Here is a 21023-nt window from a genome sequence, read left to right as displayed (position 1 = left end):
GACCCTTCCCAAGTCACAGAGTAACGGCCGTGACCCGAACACAACCCCCCCCCCTTCGCACTCATTCAACTCGGCCGTGTTCCGTACGTGTTTTCTCTCCCCCCCCTTTTTTTTTTCTCCTGAGAATTGACATAGATACGTCGCTACATGGCAGACGCAGTCGTGACTCACAGACTGGGCCGTGTTTGAACGTGCGGCGAGACGAACGGGGATGATGTAGATGAACCGCACGCCTCGGGGAGACGAAGCCGCGGTCGAGGACAGTGTTCGGGAGGCGTCTCACTCAGACGGGGTCTAAAAGCTAGGGTCCGGGAGTCACCCAGAGGGGTCAGAGGTCGTCGCTGGGAATTTTTCTCCCATTTACTCTCCTCCGGTTATCCTTGCTCCTCATAGTTTTGCGGCATGAGACCCGTGTTGAAAAGGGGGATATCCACGCCTTGCCTCTCTCTCTCTCTCTCTCTCTCTCTCTCTCTCTCTTCTCTCTCTCTCTCTCTCTCTCTCTCTCTCTCGGTGTAAGACAGGGAGGCTGAGGTTCAGATGCAAGAAAGAGGTAAGCAGAGACCAGTCGCCTCCCTCCTTGTCACGATTCCTGTCCCGATAAACTCCCCTCTCCCACCTCCCAGAGACGTGGGACCACCACCTTGCCAAAACGGGGCCACACTGCCCCTTGGAGGGAAGCATAGGATAACTCCACCTTTACCGAGACTGTATTACGTCCCCGGCGCTGTATTTCCCCTGTACCTGAATTCAGGAACCGCTAATGGTATCAAATTGAGGATGAATCTCTTGTTTATGTTAAACGGGGGAAGGGCATCAGCTGAGCGACTCGACCACCATCTACATACATAATGAGACCGGCCTATCGCGTCGGGCCCGTGTGCTGTGCGAAGGTGAATAATAATATTGGTCCTGGAGGCGTGTGTGTGTGTGTGTGTGTGTGTGTGTGTGTGTCCCGACAGACCCCCGTCCACAGCCATTACTGATGTCACTGCTGCTGCTGCTCCTCCTCCTCCTCTTCATCCTCCTCCTCCTCTTCATCCTCCTCCTCCTCTTCATCCTCCTCCTCCTCCTCCTGCCAGTGCTGTTGCTGCTGCATCTTCGGTTGCTGGTACCGCTGCTGTCCTTTAGTTACCACTGATCCTGTTACTTCTGCTGCTGCCACTGCTGCTGCTATTGCTGCCCCTGCTACTGCTGCTGCCCCCACTGCTGCTGCTGCTGCCCCTGCTACTGCTGCTGCCCCTGCTACTGCTGCTGCCGCCCCTGCTACTGCTGCTGCCACCACTGCTGCTGCTGCTGCCCCTGCTACTGCTGCCCTTGCTACTGCTGCTGCCACCACTGCTGCTGCTGCTGCCCCTGCTACTGCTGCCCTTGCTACTGCTGCTGCCACCACTGCTGCTGCTGCTGCCCCTGCTACTGCTGCCCTTGCTACTGCTGCTGCCACCACTGCTGCTGCCCCTGCTACTGCTGCCCCTGCTACTGCTGCTGCCCCTGCTACTGCTGCTTCTCCTACTGCTCCTGCTTCTCCTACTGCTGCTGCTGCTGCCACCACTGCTCCTGCTACTACTGCCTCTGGCGGTGCTAATGCCACTGAAGCTAGTCCCTTATCGGTCACTGCCGCCACTGTTGTCGTTCTTCTTACCGCTACTACTTTCTTCCGTTACTGTGACTATTACTGTTGTTCCTGTTGCTGATGTTCCTACTGTTATTTTGGCACTGTCACATCCACCACCACGTCTTCCATAGCGGCTGTCCCTCACGCCCTCGCGCTTCATTATCTGGGAAATTCATGTCTTAATCTTTACGACATTCTGTTTCCAAATCCTCAGTTTTCTAGAGCAATGTCGACTGATATTATCCTCGGGGTTTAACTCTGACGTTTGACGGCCGTGTGAATGCTGGTATCATTCATGATTTATACTGATGTATTTATCATTTATCATGTATTTAAAGTTGATTCAGTGGGCGATTTCAGTGCTTTTCAAGGTACTCATGAAATATGTAAGGGTGTTTTTGTTTTTTCTTGTGCGCCCGATTGATTTGGCATCGAAGATATTAATGATAATTGGAAGAAGAAGAAGAGAAGAAGAAGAAGAAGGAAGAAGAAGAAGAAGAAGATGATGATGATGATGAAGAAGAAGGCAGAGGAAGGAATGAGCCTTTTTCTGGCCTGCTGCCGGAAACAGTAAAAGAAATCTTTATCAAGCTGATTAAAACTGTATCTTTGCATCAGTGTTGAGAACGTGTGAAACTGACCAGAATTTAAGACTCTTTTAAGAAAATTTACGTTGTTTTAATGCTGAATTCATTCGTTCATTTTTATTTTTCCCTTGTGCAGTGGCCCAAGTCTTGGAAGATATTATTGGTAGAGTCTTCCGTGTGTACTCAATTTGCCTGTCTGTCTGCCTTTCTGTCTGTTTTGTCACCTGGCGTCTGTCAATAAATCTGTGCGTTTATGTTTCTGTCATCATCTGTCAGCTTACTAGTCTGTTCGTCTTTGTCACGCAGCATCTGTCATCTCATCTGTTGTCTGTCTCTCTCTGTCCCGCAGCATCTGCCATCGTGTCTGTCTGTCCGTCTGTCTTTGTCACCCGACATCTGTCAGCTTACTTTTCAGTCTATCTGTCTGTCTCTGTCACTCAACATCTGTCCGCTTGCTTGTCAACCTTTCAGTCTGTATCTGTCACTCAGTATTTGTCAGCCTACTTGTATATCTCTTTCACTCAGAGTCTGTCAGCCTATCTGTGTCTGTCTTTGTCAAAAAAAAGGTCTCTTCTTTCACCTTAGACACAGCACAAACTGAGTGTATCTTCGCCTTTTCCAACACCCAAGACACAGCACAAACCGAATGTATCTTGGCCTCTTCCTCACCTCAGACACAGCACAAACTGAGTGTATCTGAGCCTCTTCCTTCACCTCAGACACAACACAAACTGAGTGTATCTGAGCCTCTTCCTTCACCTCAGACACAACACAAACTGAGTGTATCTGAGCCTCTTCCTTCACCTCAGACACAACACAAACTGAGTGTATCTGAGCCTCTTCCTTCACCTCAGACACAGCACAAACTGAGTGTATCTGAGCCTCTTCCTTCACCTCAGACACAGCACAAACTGAGTGTATCTGAGCCTCTTCCTTCACCTCAGACACAGCACAAACTGAGTGTATGTGAGCCTCTTCCTTCACCTCAGACACAGCACAAACTGAGTGTATGTGAGCCTCTTCCTTCACCTCAGACACAACACAAACTGAGTGTATCTGAGCCTCTTCCTTCACCTCAGACACAACACAAACTGAGTGTACCTTGATAGCCACCAGACATTCACTCTCCCGATCTTTACACTTAAGTAACAGGTCAGCAGTTGATGTTTGTGTCTGTTGACGTCGTCAGCTGGAACCTTCTGTGAGGCAGATGTCAAGCGGGAGAGATATGATGGGTACTTCAGTCTCTTGATTTATGTGGCGGTGTGGGCCTTGGGCCACCAGAAAGATGTCACATGTCATCATTAAATAACAACCACATGCTGACACCACCCAACTGGACGATACCTTAAGGTCACAGACCGATACTACATACGAAGACCTCATGTTGGGACCATAGAGGGTTGCCACATACGAAGAATACGTATTGATGCCACATACGGAGACCACATGTTGGAACCACAGACGAGTGCCACGTACGTAGAGCGGTACCACATACAAAGACCACGCGTTGGGGGCCCACAGACGAGAGCTACATACGAAGACCACATGTTGGGACACTGCTGCCACACACAGACCACATGTTGGGACACTGCTGCCACACACAGACCACATGTTGGGACACTGCTGCCACACACACACACTTCAGGTTAGGACAATTGAGCATCACACAAGCGTCATCAGATTCACTCACCACCCTACCATCACTGAAGGTCATTGAGGTACTCAGCATAAAAATGATCTCTACGCTTTCAGAGTTACATAATGTGACATACGGACGAAAGAATCTTGAGAACATACCAGTCTCTTAAAGTTACCAGGTGATCATTCTGAGATCTGTCGTTCACTGGTGTAGAGATCGTTTTTGTGCTGTGTGTGTACACACGTTGTTCCGTGATGTATGATAGGGATGTGTTCAGCTGTGTTGAAACCATATTTACATGACGAGATTAGCATAATCCTTATCTCTTTCGCTCTCTTGTCATTAAAGAGACTATCATTATCTTTTTTGCGCTGGAATTTATGTATCTATTGTTCATCCTTCATTGTACTTCTGCACTTGTTATGCTTTTATTATCTGTTCAGGTTATTTAATTCCAGTATATCATCTATTGTTGTCTTTCTGTTCTTTCCTTTTCGTATACGATATACCCTAATGACAGTCTTTACCCTAATGACAGTCATCCGAAATAAAAGCCACTAATTTCAACTATCTCTTCCCCAGGCACGTACCCTGCACGCCATCGAGGAAGAGTGGAGACGTAATCTACAGGTGAGGTACCACATACTTGCCTACGCTCTTCTCTCATGACCCTCCCCCACAATGAGTACTTGTAGAAGTCAGTTTTATCTTGTGTGTATCTGTCTCTCATCATCCTTCCTCCCCGATTCTCCTCTGCTCACGGCCTGTATTAGACCCACTCTTTATGCGCGCTTTAGCCTACCCTCATGAGAGATGCCTTGTCCACATTCCACTCCCACGACCCCACGGGGATGGCTCAAGGTGTGGCTCTCCGTCAACCCCAGCTACGTGTTGATCCTCCCCACCACCAAGAGCCTCGGTCATCCACAGCAAGGCAGATGTGTACAGCTTTGGTCCTTTCGATATCTCGTCGTCTCCACTCCATTGCTTGCTTGGGTCGCATCGTCGTAGTATACACTTGATTGTACGGACGTAAGGAAGGTGTAATTTTGAACTTGAGTTCATGAGGAAGACAGATAACAGAAGATGGTCTATGGCGAGGTTATCAGCTGGAAGATAAAACTAATTTCGTGGATTTCTAGTCTGTCTAAATGAAGATATCATTGTCAGACATCCGTGGCTAACTTAATTGGGGAGTGTGTTATTATGCTGCCAACGAGCGATGCAATTGTGACGAATGATTAATACTTTTTGTATCCGTTTCCTTGAGCACGACGGTGCGGTCTTTGAACACGATGGTACGACCCTTGAGCACGGTGTATATGACTGCTGCGCACGACGGTACGACCCTTGGGCACGACGGGACGACCTTTGCGTACGACGGTAAGACTTCTCAGTATACTAACGTAGCCATTGACAGGTCAGAAAAAGTCACTACATCATACACACGACTTACCAACCTACTGTTATTGCTATATAGACCGTTCGTTTTATTTTCCTTTTCGTACGATTTCCAAATATGAATGAACGATCAGTCTTTTTAAAGTAACTTATTTTTTTTTCTTTTTTTTACGTCTCCACCGTCCTCTAGCGTGACAGGTCGAGACTCTGATTACATTAATACCATTAGACGCGTCTGTATTGGCTGAGCCCCACCCAGATGATGTTCTCCGTGTCGGCCGCCACCACTCATCAAACACTCCACGGCCCGGCTCTGTTGACTCTGGCATGACACCCGCCTCCCTTCCAGTCTCTCTCTCTCTCTCTCTCTCTCTCTCTCTCTCTCTCTCTCTCTCTCTCTCTCTCTCTCTCTCTCTCTCTTTCATATGCCACACCCGTACAACAGTCATTGCCTTTTGTTTTGTGAATGACAACCAGGGAGGGTCAGTAGTCCTCTTAGTGTTGGTCTTATTCTATTTCATTCCTCCCCAAAACTTACTCGTTTTCTTTTTCCGCCGTAGCGAGGTAGTTACAGAAAACGGATGCCTGAGAGGAAAGCTCCTCGGTAGGATCGGCTCTTTTGCCACACTTCATCTTACGCAGGGCTTTAACCACCTTTGTATGTAGCATTTATGGATCTGGAGAAGGCATATGATAGAGTTGATAGAGATGCTCTGTGGAAGGTATTAAGAATATATGGTGTGGGAGGAAAGTTGTTAGAAGCAGTGAAAAGTTTTTATCGAGGATGTAAGGCATGTGTACGTGTAGGAAGAGAGGAAAGTGATTGGTTCTCAGTGAATGTAGGTTTGCGGCAGGGGTGTGTGATGTCTCCATGGTTGTTTAATTTGTTTATGGATGGGGTTGTTAGGGAGGTAAATGCAAGAGTTTTGGAAAGATAGGCAAGTATGAAGTCTGTTGGGGATGAGAGAGCTTGGGAAGTGAGTCAGTTGTTGTTCGCTGATGATACAGCGCTGGTGGCTGATTCATGTGAGAAACTGCAGAAGCTGGTGACTGAGTTTGGAAAAGTGTGTGGAAGAAGAAAGTTAAGAGTAAATGTGAATAAGAGCAAGGTTATTAGGTACAGTAGGGTTGAGGGTCAAGTCAATTGGGAGGTGAGTTTGAATGGAGAAAAACTGGAGGAAGTGAAGTGTTTTAGATATCTGGGAGTGGATCTGGCAGCGGATGGAACCATGGAAGCGGAAGTGGATCATAGGGTGGGGGAGGGGGCGAAAATCCTGGGAGCCTTGAAGAATGTGTGGAAGTCGAGAACATTATCTCGGAAAGCAAAAATGGGTATGTTTGAAGGAATAGTGGTTCCAACAATGTTGGATGGTTGCGAGGCGTGGGCTATGGATAGAGTTGTGCGCAGGAGGATGGATGTGCTGGAAATGAGATGTTTGAGGACAATGTGTGGTGTGAGGTGGTTTGATCGAGTGAGTAACGTAAGGGTAAGAGAGATGTGTGGAAATAAAAAGAGCGTGGTTGAGAGAGCAGAAGAGGGTGTTTTGAAGTGGTTTGGGTACATGGAGAGGATGAGTGAGGAAAGATTGACCAAGAGGATATATGTGTCGGAGGTGGAGGGAACAAGGAGAAGAGGGAGACCAAATTGGAGGTGGAAAGAAGGAGTGAAAAAGATTTTGTGTGATCGGGGCCTGAACATGCAGGAGGGTGAAAGGAGGGCAAGGAATAGAGTGAATTGGAGCGATGTGGTATACCGGGGTTGACGTGCTGTCAGTGCATTGAATCAAGGCATGTGAAGCGTCTGGGGTAAACCATGGAAAGCTGTGTAGGTATGTATATTTGCGTGTGTGGACGTATGTATATACATGTGTATGGTGTGGGGTTGGGCCATTTCTTTCGTCTGTTTCCTTGCGTTACCTCGCAAACGCGGGAGACAGCGACAAAGTGTAATAAATAAATATAAATACTTTTTTCACCAAACCAGTTGCCATGACTTTCTCTCTCTCTCTCTCTCTCTCTCTCTCTCTCTCTCTCTCTCTCTCTCTCTCTCTCTCTCTCTCTCTACTTTCAGAAAGTTGTAATACAGGAGACGATGTCTAGCTTCGCCCATCTCCCATCCTGCCTAATGTCGTACGACACGCAGGAGATACATGGGTAGTATTCTTTCGCCTGAACCTCCAGACTTATTTCTCATTACTTGGAACTCCGTTTAACCTTCCCTGACAGATGGGTCGTCTTATTACGTCATTCCGTTCGAAAAATGTGGAGATGTTCTGCTGTTACAGATCATAATTTCCTCCCTCCTCCTCCTCCTCCTCTTCCCCTCCCACTCCAATGTCAGTCAGTTTCTGTTAGATTGCAGAACTCTCGCACCATAACGCATATTGCAGCGAAGTTTGACGGTGTTGCAGTGGGGGATCTACGAACGTATTCTCGACAGATCCCGACTTAACGCTTGACCGCTTGCAGGCCGACTGATATTGGAAATCTCTCCTCCTCACTGCCTCCCCGAGACAGAGAAAGATACCCTGATCAAAAACTATGTCACTATACCCACGATCTTACGAGGTGTTGCATGGCGTGAGTCCGCTGATGTCGGAGGCCAAAGGCACATATGCCATCTCGAGACCACATCATTGATATATCTTACGGTTTGTAATGACCGCTTTCAGACTGGGGTTTCTGGAAGATGTTACGTTTCATAAGCGGACCAAGGTTCAGAAACCCTGAAATTGCGTCATTATCGCAATTTCCGAAACTGTAATAGACACGGGAATGAATCTTAAATATGTGTGTTTAGGACCTCAGCAATGGCATGTGTGTACATGTTTCTTATGTCTTCTTCTGTGAGGGAAATTCACAGAAGAGGGCGGTGTATCTGGCTGGCTTCATTTCACTTGTTTGCAGATTTGCAGACTCAATATTTTTTGTTCAGGTTTGATGAGGTCATTTGGTTGAACTGACTTCAGTGCCCTGCTGAGAGTATCGGTGATAGGAGGACTGTCTTTGTTCCTCCACGGTTCAAGTGGTACTCAGGCCTTCCTATCTTCTGTTAAGTTCTTCAGTTTTCGTTCTCAAGTTTTCTCTAAGCTGGAGAACTTCCTCATAAGAAGGTATTAAGAGTGAATTTTTTTTTCTCCGGGTTTTCGAAGCACTTCAGATCTTGTCTCAGTTATGCGCGAGGCTCAGCCTCAATGATCTCAACCTAGCTCTCATGTATGGAGCCTTTGACGAAAAGAGAGAAGATGAAAGACTTGCCATTCTACGCGCCCCCGAAATTGTCACAAAAGTATTACACGTTAGACTCGCACCCGTGTAATAAGGGGCATCCAAATACCCCGTCCGTTTGTTCAATGGTAAAGCAGATAGATCATGTTCTGTTGTGTGCATCCTCCATAGGTCTGCTCTGATGATACCATTTTCAGCAGGGTAGAACTCCTCTCTTGTCATTCCAATAAGATAGGAAAACGTGATCATTTTTCCATAGTTACCTCATTTTTTTTTTCTGTTCTCCCTCCACACACTATAAGATCTTGTGGTTCTACTCTTGTACCCAGCCTTGTAATGGCCTGTGTATGATTCCTTCGTCTATCTATACCTGCTTCCTCTCTTCAGGATTACCTGCAATATACAATCATGATCGTCAATTCCTCTTCTTTAAGATTCCATATATTACAGTGACGTACAACATTCTCAGTCTCGTCGCTCACCGCTGGTCAACACGCTTCTAGTAAATGAACACTTAGGATTTTTCTCACGTCGACCCAAACATCGACTGTCTCCCGCTTTCCTGAAACCTAACCTCCCTCAACATACACTTTCTCTTGTTCGTGTCAGTCAGCTGTGGTCATCACTGCCAGCTTATCATATTCGGGCAACAAAGCTTCACCCAGCATTTCCTCCACTGAAACTTCGAGTTAAGCAACCAGGTAAAAGTTTCTTCATCAAGCTTACGTGTTTAATTAAAACACTGCAGAGGCAGTCACTGTTTCCGGCATATCAAACAAAGAAATTCTGCGAATCTAAACCATCCTAGTCATAAAATACCACTTTACTTACCATTAGTATTTGATAGGAATTTCTTATTTCTTATTTCTTTTGATTAGATGATAATCTTAGGAGGGAATCAAGGATCAGACTCGTCAATACTCAGCAAAAACCGACTTGGTCTGTGAAGCTGCCGCGCGAGACATATCCAGCAGTTTTTCTTGAGTGCCTGATCCCTGCTGCTTTTAAATCGCGGGAAGGCCAGTGTGAACGTCTTGCCGCCAGTGAGTGATCGCCTACATAGTTACGAGCACGGTACATAGGTAGAGCCACTCCGCAACGACGAGTACTCCCTCACCTCGCCTCGGCTGGCACTGATGTCTTGCACACCTGGCTAACAGGGAGGTTATAGAGGTGTCGTATGTCTTGCACACCTGGCTAACAGGGAGGTTATAGAGGTGTCGTATGTCTTGCACACCTAGTTAATAGGGAAGTTATAGAGGTGACGCATGTCTTGCGAACCTGGCTAACAAGGAGGTTATAGAAGTGATATGTGCTGAAATGCGTGAATGAAATATCATCATCTGGTGACTGGTCATGCTGGTAAAGTCTGGTAATACCTGCTGTTCTCGGTTCGAATCTGGGGTGCCCAATGGTAAAATTTGTTTAGACTGATTTACACGTATACATTACATGTTCTGATGTATATACTTCCAGTTGCGGGGTAATGTGGACTCCTTTGGAGTGAGAAGTTCGTGACGAGACTGTATTCCGAATGACAGCTCTCCAAAGGTATCTACTCACTGAGCTTCGCTGGTGACTGCTTCCTACAGGCACATCTTGACTTGTCATCTGCAGCGAGGTTGCCTGAAGCCTCAGAGCCTTTACGTCACAGGCAGAACCTTAAGACATTTAGCGTTGTCTGATTGAAACTTTTGGCTGGGGTTTTGGTCGGATCCTCTAAAGGTCTTGTTTCAATGTAGAATTCTTTATTCTGGTATTGATAGTGGCAATGCGATTAATAGTAATGTAGAAGCATCAGTAATAGGAGATTTAGCTCTAGTAGCAGTAGTAATAGTAACACCAGCTACCATAGAGCTATCTGAAGAGTAGTTAGCAATAGTAGCTAATGTAACAGTGTTCGGAGTCGTAGCAGGTAAGTGTAGTAGTGATGATATACTGTTATGTAGGACCCTTCCTTCTCTCTTCCTCGATTTGATCCAGCGTGTTGACCTTTCCAACCAGACATCACTTAGACTCTCCCGTAACAGCGTAATATCTCCCAAACGCAACATTATGATTACAGCCCACTCCAGCTGAGTCCACCTCTGGTTTATTCAACCTGTCGTCAACTTTATATACCGTCCGGGCCCGTCCCACACCCACTTAGTTCAGCGTCTCTCCTGTCGACAGAGGTCTTCTTCAGCTTAGACCAATTCACGCCAGCTCAGTTAACACCGTCTTGTGAAGGGTATATTTCTACCCCTTCATGTCTTCTTTACCCTGCATCTCACATCCTTCCAAACGCCATCCATACGTGCATGTATCAGTCCACCACACTGTGTAATTACCGATAGTTCTCCTTTCCCCTCTACCTACCTGTCCACCTCAATCCCTCTCGTCTGTCACCACTTCCACTCCTGTCCTCAACTATCACTCTTCCCTTCCGTCCCTTCCCCCTACCATCATCCACTGTTCCTCTCCTTATCATTCTTCCTTCCACCACCTTACTCTCTCTTCCTGTATAGACTATCTCATCCATTACGGTTTTCCCTCCTCCTTGAATTTCTGTCCCTCACATGTAGGACTCACACTTCCTTCCCTCCTCCTCACCTTACCACATGAGATGAGCGAGCCACGAGTCAGCACCCATCTTACTCATCCCGGCACCACACCCAGTGACTGACCCATGACTCACCACCCACCTGCCTTACCACAGCGCATCAAGTGACAAACCCATGACTCAGCACCCTCAACCTTTATCCCAGACTCACCCATGAGTCAGCACCCACTTGCTTTATTCCAGAACACCAAGAGAGTAACCCACGACTCACCACCCTCACTCCAGCACACCAGGTGACTAACCCACGACTCATCATCCACCACCCTCACCGCAGCACACTAGTAACTAACCCACGACTCACAACCCACCACCCTCACCCCAGCACACCAGGTGACTAACCCACGACTCATCACCCACCACCCTCACCCCAGCACACCAGGTGACTAACCCACGACTCATCACCCACCACCCTCACCCCAGCACACCAGGTGACTAACCCACGACTCATCACCCACCACCCTCACCCCAGCACACCAGGTGACTAACCCACGACTCATCACCCACCACCCTCACCGCAGCACACCAGGTGACTAACCCACGACCCACACAAGATGAGGAAGGTAGTAAACTTTCCTCCTGTCAATTTACGAGTGGCAGCGAGACACTGTCCTTGACTGTAAACTAGTTTAAGCCGGGGGTAAACTTTTCTTCATGCGTTTTCTTTTCTTCATTTTCACACCCACTGGAAAGTTTGTAAACTTTCTTATAATTCCGGGTTGTACTATTACCTCAACACTGATATAAGACATTTTAATCGTGAAGAAAAACCTTAGACATTAATGATATCTTTTAAGATGAACTGCAGATATTTGAAGAATAATTAGGGACGTCTTTATTCAGACATGTTTAATGACGGGACGAGTTGAGGGTTCAGTAAGGTTCAGTTTACGTGGCGGTTACGTAAATTACCACATTGCAAGTTTACGGTACCCTGTTCAGCGCGAGGATGGCAACTGGAGGTGGGATCAATGCGAGGGTGGCAACGGGGGAGGATGATTGGTGCAAGGATGGCAACGGGGGGTGATGATCAGTTCAAGGGTGGCAACCGGGTGATGGCAACGGGTGGATGAGCAATACAAGTGTGGCAGTGGGGGGAGTCGAAGACGCTGTGACGAGAGGTATGTAACATGCTGCCACTTCCCGTAGCGCGGGTGTTACTCGTGTGTACCCCGTGTTGAATATGAGGTCGGATATGTCCAGACGTCCCACAAGATTAGGAGGAGGAGAAGGAGGAGGACCCGGCGCAATTCATGAGGACGTGGAGGAGAGTGTGAAGTGACAGTGATACATGAATGTATGAAGGAGATGGATACGTGGAAGTTGAGAGGAAACATACATAAGCGTATGAATAGATGATTACACACACACACACACACACACACACACACACACACGAAAATATAAGAAGCCTTTAAAATCTCCGTAAAATTACAGTGTGGAATGCACGTTAACAATTTACGTAGCAGAGTTTTGTAAAACTGTAAGACACGACATTACAGTTCATGAAACTGGCTACATATATGTACGTACGCTCAAGATGTAAATAGGAATGTAACGCTCAGATGTAAATAGGAATGTACGCCCAGATGTGAATAGGAATGTAAATAAAAGTTGAATGTCCAGGTGCTGCTTACGACACATTTACTGTCGAGGTGTTGGTCGTCTTCGGCCTGTCGAGGGTGACTGGGAGTCTTAGCACATGTATCAGTCGGTTACGTTGAGAGGCAGCTTCTGTTGGGGTGTCTGTGGCCATAAGGAGTCTCTCCTGAGTCGACTAGAGCTGTGAGTAGCCTTTCAAGGGTTATCTACAGCGGTGATAACCATGAGGAGCCTCTCGTGGGGAGTTTACCGTCGCAAGGAGCCTTTCTTGAAGTGTCTGCAGCCGTAAGGAGTCTCTCTTAGGATGTTTAGAGCAATGTTGACCCTCCCTTGAGGTGTCTGAAGCCGTGAGGAGCCTCTCTGTGGTGTCTGCAACCGTGAGGAGCCTCCCTATTTTCCTCATGTCTCATTTTTGCTGGAGGAATATAATCCAGTGACCACTTAACATCCCTTCATACACAGGAGGAGGAGGAGGAGGAGGAGAAATACTTCTCTCCCTCTCCCATCAGCAGCAACAACAGATAGAGACAAGCTCCTACCCACAGCCCACTGACAAACTGGGTGCAGTAAGTAATTGCCACTCGCCTTTTTCTCTCGAGGTGCAATATCAATTACCAGTGACAACACCCGCGGACCCACCCACCCACCAGTTCTACACGCTGAACGAAGTATATACTGGCTGAAGGGGACATATACCTCCACATATATCATGGAGACATAAAATTCCTTGGATCAATTTCTTTCGTTACCAGAAGGAGGTAGTGAGTTTTTTTTTTTCATTTTCTTCTCTTAAGGTGATGCTATCAGTGACCCAATCCTCCTGGAGATCTTAATTTGGATTCTGAAGTCGAATGTTCTTTGGAGTGTGAAAAAAAAAGATGTAAAGGTTTTTCACTCTGTTGTTTACCACTCGAGATGTGATAATAGGATCCCCCTCCCTCTCCCATCTTCACCCCATCCTAAAACACCTCAGGTGTTAATGAGATTGTGTGTAGCGTCTAAGATACCCCGGCAGAACCGCGTTAAATCAGATACCGACAGAATTTGGGATGAAGAATGAAATTCAGACACGACTCGCCTCCTCATACCCAACCCTAAATACCCAACTGTCGACGTTGTTAACGAAGTCTACTACTGCATTCCTTCGTTCCCCGCCCGCCCGTCCGCTCTCCCGCCCGCTCTACCGCAGGGTAAATCTACTGATAAGGGAAAGAGCCAGATCCCTCAGCCAGGTAGCCATATATGAACTACAGGTACTAATGTTTTCGAGCATCGTGATCACCTTTTGTTATCAGCCTCCGCGCTCGAAGAGAGGAGATCAAAATGATAAATCAACTCGGGCAGAGTTTCTTGTGGGGGTGCCAAACTTACATTTGACCCTGGGAGGTTCAGTCGTGTATATTTTCTCCTTTAGGAATAATCACTTCACCGAGATAAGGCGGGAGTCGTTGTGGGAGTGCTGTTCCTGCTGCTGCTGCTGCATGTGTTTGTGTGTGTGTGTGTGTGTGTGTGTGTGTGTGTGTGTGTGTGTGTGTCGAGAGACAGTGGTTTGGCATCCTGCCTCTTCTCTCTCTCTCTCTCTCTCTCTCTCTCTCTCTCTCTCTCTCTCTCTCTCTCTCTCTCTCTCTCTCTCTGAGCGGCTTCCTTGATGCAAAAAAAAAAGGGACTGTTCTGATCCCTTGAGCGTAACTGTGCGAACTGTGAATACGACGGTTCAACCCTTGAGCACGACCTCACGACCCTTGAGTAATAGTACCGTAACCTTTACCCTGACCAGAGGCCAAGCCATTGTACTCAAAAGTGCTATTAGTTCCTGATCGAGTAGTTAAGGTAGAATACCCATTAGGGGTATTTGTCATTTGCATGCGCAATTGAAAACGGTTAGACTCAAAACTGAGAGAAGGCAGATGTAAGTTGTACGCGTGTGTTGGCACAAAAATCATACGTAAATGGCAAGCTTACAGAGCAAAATGGTCCCGAGCTGTACCACAGAGTCTGGCCTTATTGAATATGATTAATGTATTTACATATCTTCATACAGAGTCATTCTACTGATCTCTTAACAAAGATGTGACGAAGATTGTGATGAAAAAAAGTACGTCTGCATTAAAGCACTTTGCAGTTGGCCTACCTATACCGTATTAACCGTGTTCTCTTACAGCTTCCCACGATACACAACTAGTCTGTGATTGTCAGATGAAAGCAGAGAGCCAATAGAATAGAATCATCGTGAGATGGGGCTATGGTACTCAACTTGCATGCTGCTTGATGGAGAATACTCTCTGCCTTGTAAGACATTCATTTGCATAGCGATCGCTTATTCATTGAATCCAGTGATGGCCTGTACGAAGCCCATTCCCTTGAAGATGTAATTTAGGATCTAAACGCAGAGATAAATCGTACCCATTGTTTCTGCTAAGAGTACATTTAATTATAACATTAATCTAAACGCCGTTAAATTCTATTACAAAGGTTTCAGATAGTCATGCTGTCGAAGAGAGATTATGTATATATATATATATATATATATATATATATATATATATATATATATATATATATATATATATATATTGCTTCTTTAAGGGCTGTAGTTGGAATGGGTTGATGTATGAATCTTATTGAGAGGATATGTAGCTAGAGGATATATATATATATATATATATATATATATATATATATATATATATATATATATATATATATATATATATATATATATATATGTATGTATATCCATGAAGGGTAATTTGGTCATTAGGAAGTCAACGAGTGTTCAGAACCTTGCTGATGATGTACAAGGGAAAGGGGAAAAGTTCAGGATGAAGATCATTAAGGATAATAAGCAAGTTGGCAGGGAATGGACGGAGATAAATGACGAACGAAGAGTAAATGCACCTATGAGAAAGATGTGAGACGAAAGGGTAACAGGAGGAGATAATGAATGTGTAAAGTGAGATGAACAGCCTGGATTGACTGTGGACCGAATGCCGCAACCAGGATTCGAACGTAGGCGCTCGACCCCGGCCGACCTGTGAATGCGTCACAGTCACTTTGTTAATCTTCATAGATCCGTTGCACCAACGTATGCTCAGGTATCTGCTAATGATAATGTTTTCTAATTATTCGCGAAAGTAGGATAATTTCCGCAGATCAGTAACTGTCTTACCCAAAGAGAACATTTAAGAAATCATAGACCTCTATAGGCCGATCATAAATCGTTATTGTTATATTTGAATTATCTATTGCATTTCTTTCTTTATATTTTATGAAACTCTCGTCAGTATTATTTTCAGAAATATATTCTCTGCAAAGCCTCTATGTGTTGAACTTTACCCGTTTTATTTGTGAATGTTCAGTAATGTTTGGTTGTCTGTTTATAAACCAAAATGACCCAAGATCCTCAGCGTATCTTTCTTTTCCCACTGACTTTACTATTGCAGTCTTGCCCGTTGAAGTTTCGTCAGTTTTTTTTTTTCACCTCTTATTTACTTCAATTGGGAAAGTCATTTTAGCTTCAAGAAACGAGTTTAATTACATTTTCTTTTTTTTCTCTGTCTGATAGAAACTTTCTGGGGGAATGTGTTTGAATAAACAGCTTCCGAAAACCGTATCTCGAAACAGACAACGAAACCTCGTTGCGTCATCTTCACGGGGCAATCTCATCCTCCTTGGTTCCTCCTGGGTCATGGAAGGTACAGCACCTTGCTGAGACGCCCAGAGTGGGTTTACCTGAGTGTGGTCTTAGGATCCATTTCATATATCTCTTCCGCTAGCAACAGGGAACAACAAATGTCAGTGAAATAGCAAAAGTCTCCTTGGGAAGGAGGGGGAAAGAAAATAAGATATTGAGGATTCTATTCTCGGATCGAAAGGATTTCTGTTCGGAGCCGAAGCTCAGATTTTACAGAGGGTCTTCCGTTCCCTGGGTAGGATATTACTCACACATCTACGGAAGGTCTTCTTCCAACGTCTTTCGTAGATAAGAGTTCATGAAAAAGCAGTTGGTCTTATGACCTCTCCTCCCTCTCATTTCTCATCTCCAGTACCGTTTTAATTCTATATTTTTGTCACAACTTTTTTCTCTCTCTTAGTTCTAAAGATATTGCTTTGGCCTCTGAACTCATGAGGTGGCCGTGTGCGTACCTCCTCATTTGGCTAGGCAACGAAGCATCCCTTATATCCCTTAGATATCACACGAGAGCATTAACAATAGGAGTATCGACTGATTCGATGTCAGTTGTGCAGTTCTTTTATCTCCCTGTGTTGTACCGATTCCCACCATGTCTTCCTTTAAGAGACAGGTCTACCATCACAGGTCTACCATCACTTAAAGAACCCTCGATATATTCAAAGTTTACGGGTACTTCTCTTTAAGTCATCAGTCTGCTTTCTTGCACTTATCACCCACTCATCTCTGTCGCTGATCTCTTTCTTGACCACAGACAGTCTCGAAGGGACGCAGTGGTCTGTTACCACTATTTCATTGACTACAAACATGGCCTGACGTCACGTTGTCCCTTAGGGTAGGTTGTCCCTTGTAATCCATATATCGCCAAAGCTTTTTAAGCTATATACATTTATTTGACCTTATACCGCGAAATGTCACGTCGTAGATTAGATACAGTACATGCGCTTATTAGTAGCTTTTTGCTTCTTTATTATCGGATGTATATTACCGTCAGCAGGATCTGTTTGCGTCGTGAGCTTTGTAGACAGAGAAGCGCATTGGTGTGTGTGTGTGTGTGTGTGTGTGTGTGTGTGTGTGTGTGTGTGTGTGTGTGATGTCCATCGTGCACGTTAGATACCAAACAACGAACGAGGCCTCATCTCCAAGCCCCTTGCGTGGAACGTAATACCAAATAGCCCAAGTCTTACCAGCTTTCATTCCACCTGAAGTCTAAAATCGGCAGGCACTTGCTTTGCTCCCTCGATTCACCGTCGCTAGCAAGAGAGATCGGAGATGCAATCTTTCACTCATCCGATATCATAATTCGGCAGACTAAACAGTTTTACACGTATCAACCAAACCCCCTCCTATTTTTTTTCAGCTGGTTAGCGATGCGATGAGAGCCAGCCATCATTAGCATATTCATCACAGCCTGTGATGCAAGCTAATAACCCCCTTTATTGCCGAGTCGTTGGCAGGCATTTTGGCGATAGGGTCGTCGCGGTGATAGCTGCCCCGCTCCTCTCGGACATGGTGGTGGAGGGAGGACGATAGACCACAGACTCTGACGTGGCTGTCTTTATCTACACATCATTATCAGCTGAAGAACGTGGCTTGTCTACTTCCCGTGAATGATTGGTGTGACATCGACACGTTAATTGGCTTTATAGCTCCAATATATCAGATAATGATGTTTTCTTCAAGTTGTCTTTTAATTTGCAAGTGTGTAAGATGAATATATTTCAAATAGGACACATGGCACTGTTCCTTAAGAAAAGAATGCGTATATGTATGCATATGTGTCTCTCAGGGAGACGTTTTTGTTGTCTCTCTGGGAGACGGTAATGTAGCTTAGGTTATCGTTAATCTGTCTCTCCAGGAGAGAATAATGTGGCTCAGATTACCGTTAAATCTATCTCTCAGGGAGACAGCACCAGAGCTCTGATTATCTTCAATCTGTCTCTCAGGACGACAGTAATATTACCTACTCTGTCGTTAATCTATCTCTCCAGGAGACGATAATGTAGTTTAGATTCTCGTTAATCTATCTCTCCAAGAGACGGTAATGTAGTTTAGATCATCGATCATCTCTTTCTCAGAGTGACAGTAACATATCTTTCATCTGTCTCGCAAAAAAAGACAGTAATATATAGCTTATTCTATCGTTCATCTATCTCTCCAGGAAAATGCAGTATAGATTAGATTATACGTTAATCTATCTCTGCAGCATAGAGAGTAATGTCGCATATATTATCATTAATCTATGATCTGAGAGTGATCTTATATTTTGAATACCTTGGATCATCATTAGCCTCGCGACTGTAATCAGTGACGGGGTCAAGAAACGTATTTGTAATGACGTAAGACCAGATCTCTGGTTCGCTAAAGGAAAAGAAATCCTATCTATAGTAGAAAAAAAAAGTCGTGTCACACACTGTTAAATTGTTATACCTACGTACAGCACAGCACGAATTTATCTTACTAGTAGTTTACGGGATCAGACCAAAGGTCTTGGGGGGCGCCACGTCAGACCCGCTTGTCCGAGAGAGTGTCTCTGTGAACGATTAGCAGAGGAGGAGGAGGAGGAGGAGGTTGATGGTGGCTCCTTGTCGATCGATCGACACCCTGAGCTATAGACTTGAAGAGAGTGAGGTTTGGGGGTGGGGGGGAGACGCGATTGACACACTAGGGTGCCCAGAACCAGTTGCGTCAGAATTAATGGTAACAAGATGTGAATTGACGTAATGCGACGCGTCGACATGTGTGGTGGCGAAGGAGTGTAGGTAAGTTGGTTGGATGGTTGGGTTAGGGTGAGGTCGGGGGGAAGGAGGACGCAAGATATGAACCTTACGAGTTAGAACGCATTTGACTGAGCTGGAATGCATCTCAGCGGCTGCGTCAAATATCAGAAATTAGAGTAGCAAGTCGACTGTCGTGTAACATCTTGTCCGAGTGTGTGTGTGTGTGTGTGTGTGTGTGTGTGTGTGTGTGTCACTGAGGAGTGGGTGTCCGTCTGTTCGTCTCGGCGGCCTCAATGATTCACATTGGCTACCCAGGTTTACTGACGATGCTAAATTGAAGGGCCGTTTTTGCGCAGCTCACCGGACATATCGATGATGATAATCTGTCTTGGTCTTTATATATATATATATATATATATATATATATATATATATATATATATATATATATATATATATATTTTTTTTTTTTTTTCTTTTAACTATTCGCCATTTCCCGCGTTAGCGAGGTAGCGTTAAGAACAGAGGACTAGGCCTTTGAGGGAATATCCTCACCTGGCCCCCTCTGTTCCTTCTTTTGGAAAATTAAAAAAAAAAACGAGAGGGGAGGATTTCCAGCCCCCCGCTCCCTCCCCTTTTAGTCGCCTTCTACGACACGCAGGGAATACGTGGGAAATATTCTTAATCCCCTATCCTCAGGGATAATATATATATATATATATATATATATATATATATATATATATATATATATATATATATATATATATGAATCCAAATGAGTGGGTCAGGGTGGTAGAAAAAACTCAGGATTGAGCTGGACAACTACAGGATAGTAAAAGTAAAAGAGACAAGAGATACTGTCAACGAACAGAGTGTAGTATACGAGATACCGTGTGGTGGATGTTCTGCCGTTTATTATGGTGAGTCGGGACGTGGCTTACAGAAGAGACCGTATGAACACAGCTGTTCATCCACCCGGTCGATAAAGTGGGTACCTGGCTCAGGCTAGTGTATATATATATATATATATATATATATATATATATAGGTATATATATATATATCTATATATATATATATATATATATATATATATATATATATATATATATATATATATATATATATATATATATATATATATATATATATATATATATATATATATATATATATATATATATATATATATATACACACACATATATATGTATATAATCCCCAGCTTACACCAAATAGCCATTTACCGTCCAGACCCTAAAAAAAGAGGATGAGTGGCTGTAGGCCAGCTTTCCCGCCTGGGACTCGAACACGGGTCTTTGTGATTCATAAGTAGAGCCAATAACCACTGAATAAAAAGAAAGAAAAACTTATTCCATTGTATCTCTCCAATGACACTCATATGATGAGTCGTTCACCAGTGACCGTCATCATCATCATTATCATCATTTTCATCATTATCATCATTATCATAGTGTAATTCGGTGTTAGGTTGGGCGGCAATGGTACACATTTTCTGTTCTGCTCCACTGCGACAGCATTGCTGCCTATTGTATGCTTAAGTTTCGCGAGCCTCGTGATGAAAAGGAGAGAGAGAGAGAGAGAGAGAGAGAGAGAGAGAGAGAGAGAGAGAGAGAGAGAGAGAGAAGGAAGAATCAGTGGATGAAAAAGTTCAGAAAAAGAAACTAAACAACACAGGAAACCATGAAGTTGCCAGTGGTCCGAAAATAGCTGAGATAGGGACGTAAGGGAATGCCTAGAAGAAACTGTGTGAAGTGATCGATGGAAAGAGAGAAATAGTAGACGAAATAGATAGAAGATGTGTGAATCCTGAGAATAAATTGTGTATTCTAATGAAAACGAGAAGCTGGGCTGCTGATAGGAGACAGAGATATATTAGGAATAGAGTAAAATGCCGAAAAGCAGTTGAAGGAAAAG

General features: G+C 44.8%; 1 protein-coding gene across 2 annotated transcripts in view; it reads left to right on the top strand.

Annotated features, from left to right (window-relative positions):
- LOC139763542 (uncharacterized) overlaps positions 1–21023 on the top strand; it is a 673625-nt gene that overhangs the window by 283143 nt on the left and 369459 nt on the right. For both annotated transcript variants that reach the window (XR_011716186.1, XM_071689742.1), the window contains exon 2: positions 4424–4471. Coding sequence is in view for 1 of the 2 variants with exons in the window: in XM_071689742.1 (XP_071545843.1) it covers positions 4424–4471 (48 nt within the window). In the remaining variant the exon portion in view is untranslated. The remainder of the gene's footprint in view (positions 1–4423; positions 4472–21023) is intronic.

Source organism: Panulirus ornatus, chromosome 47, assembly GCF_036320965.1.
Source record: "Panulirus ornatus isolate Po-2019 chromosome 47, ASM3632096v1, whole genome shotgun sequence".
Taxonomy (NCBI): domain Eukaryota; kingdom Metazoa; phylum Arthropoda; class Malacostraca; order Decapoda; family Palinuridae; genus Panulirus; species Panulirus ornatus.
The sequence above is the reverse complement of the archived record's forward strand: the minus strand, read 5'-3'. Positions and strand labels throughout refer to the sequence as shown.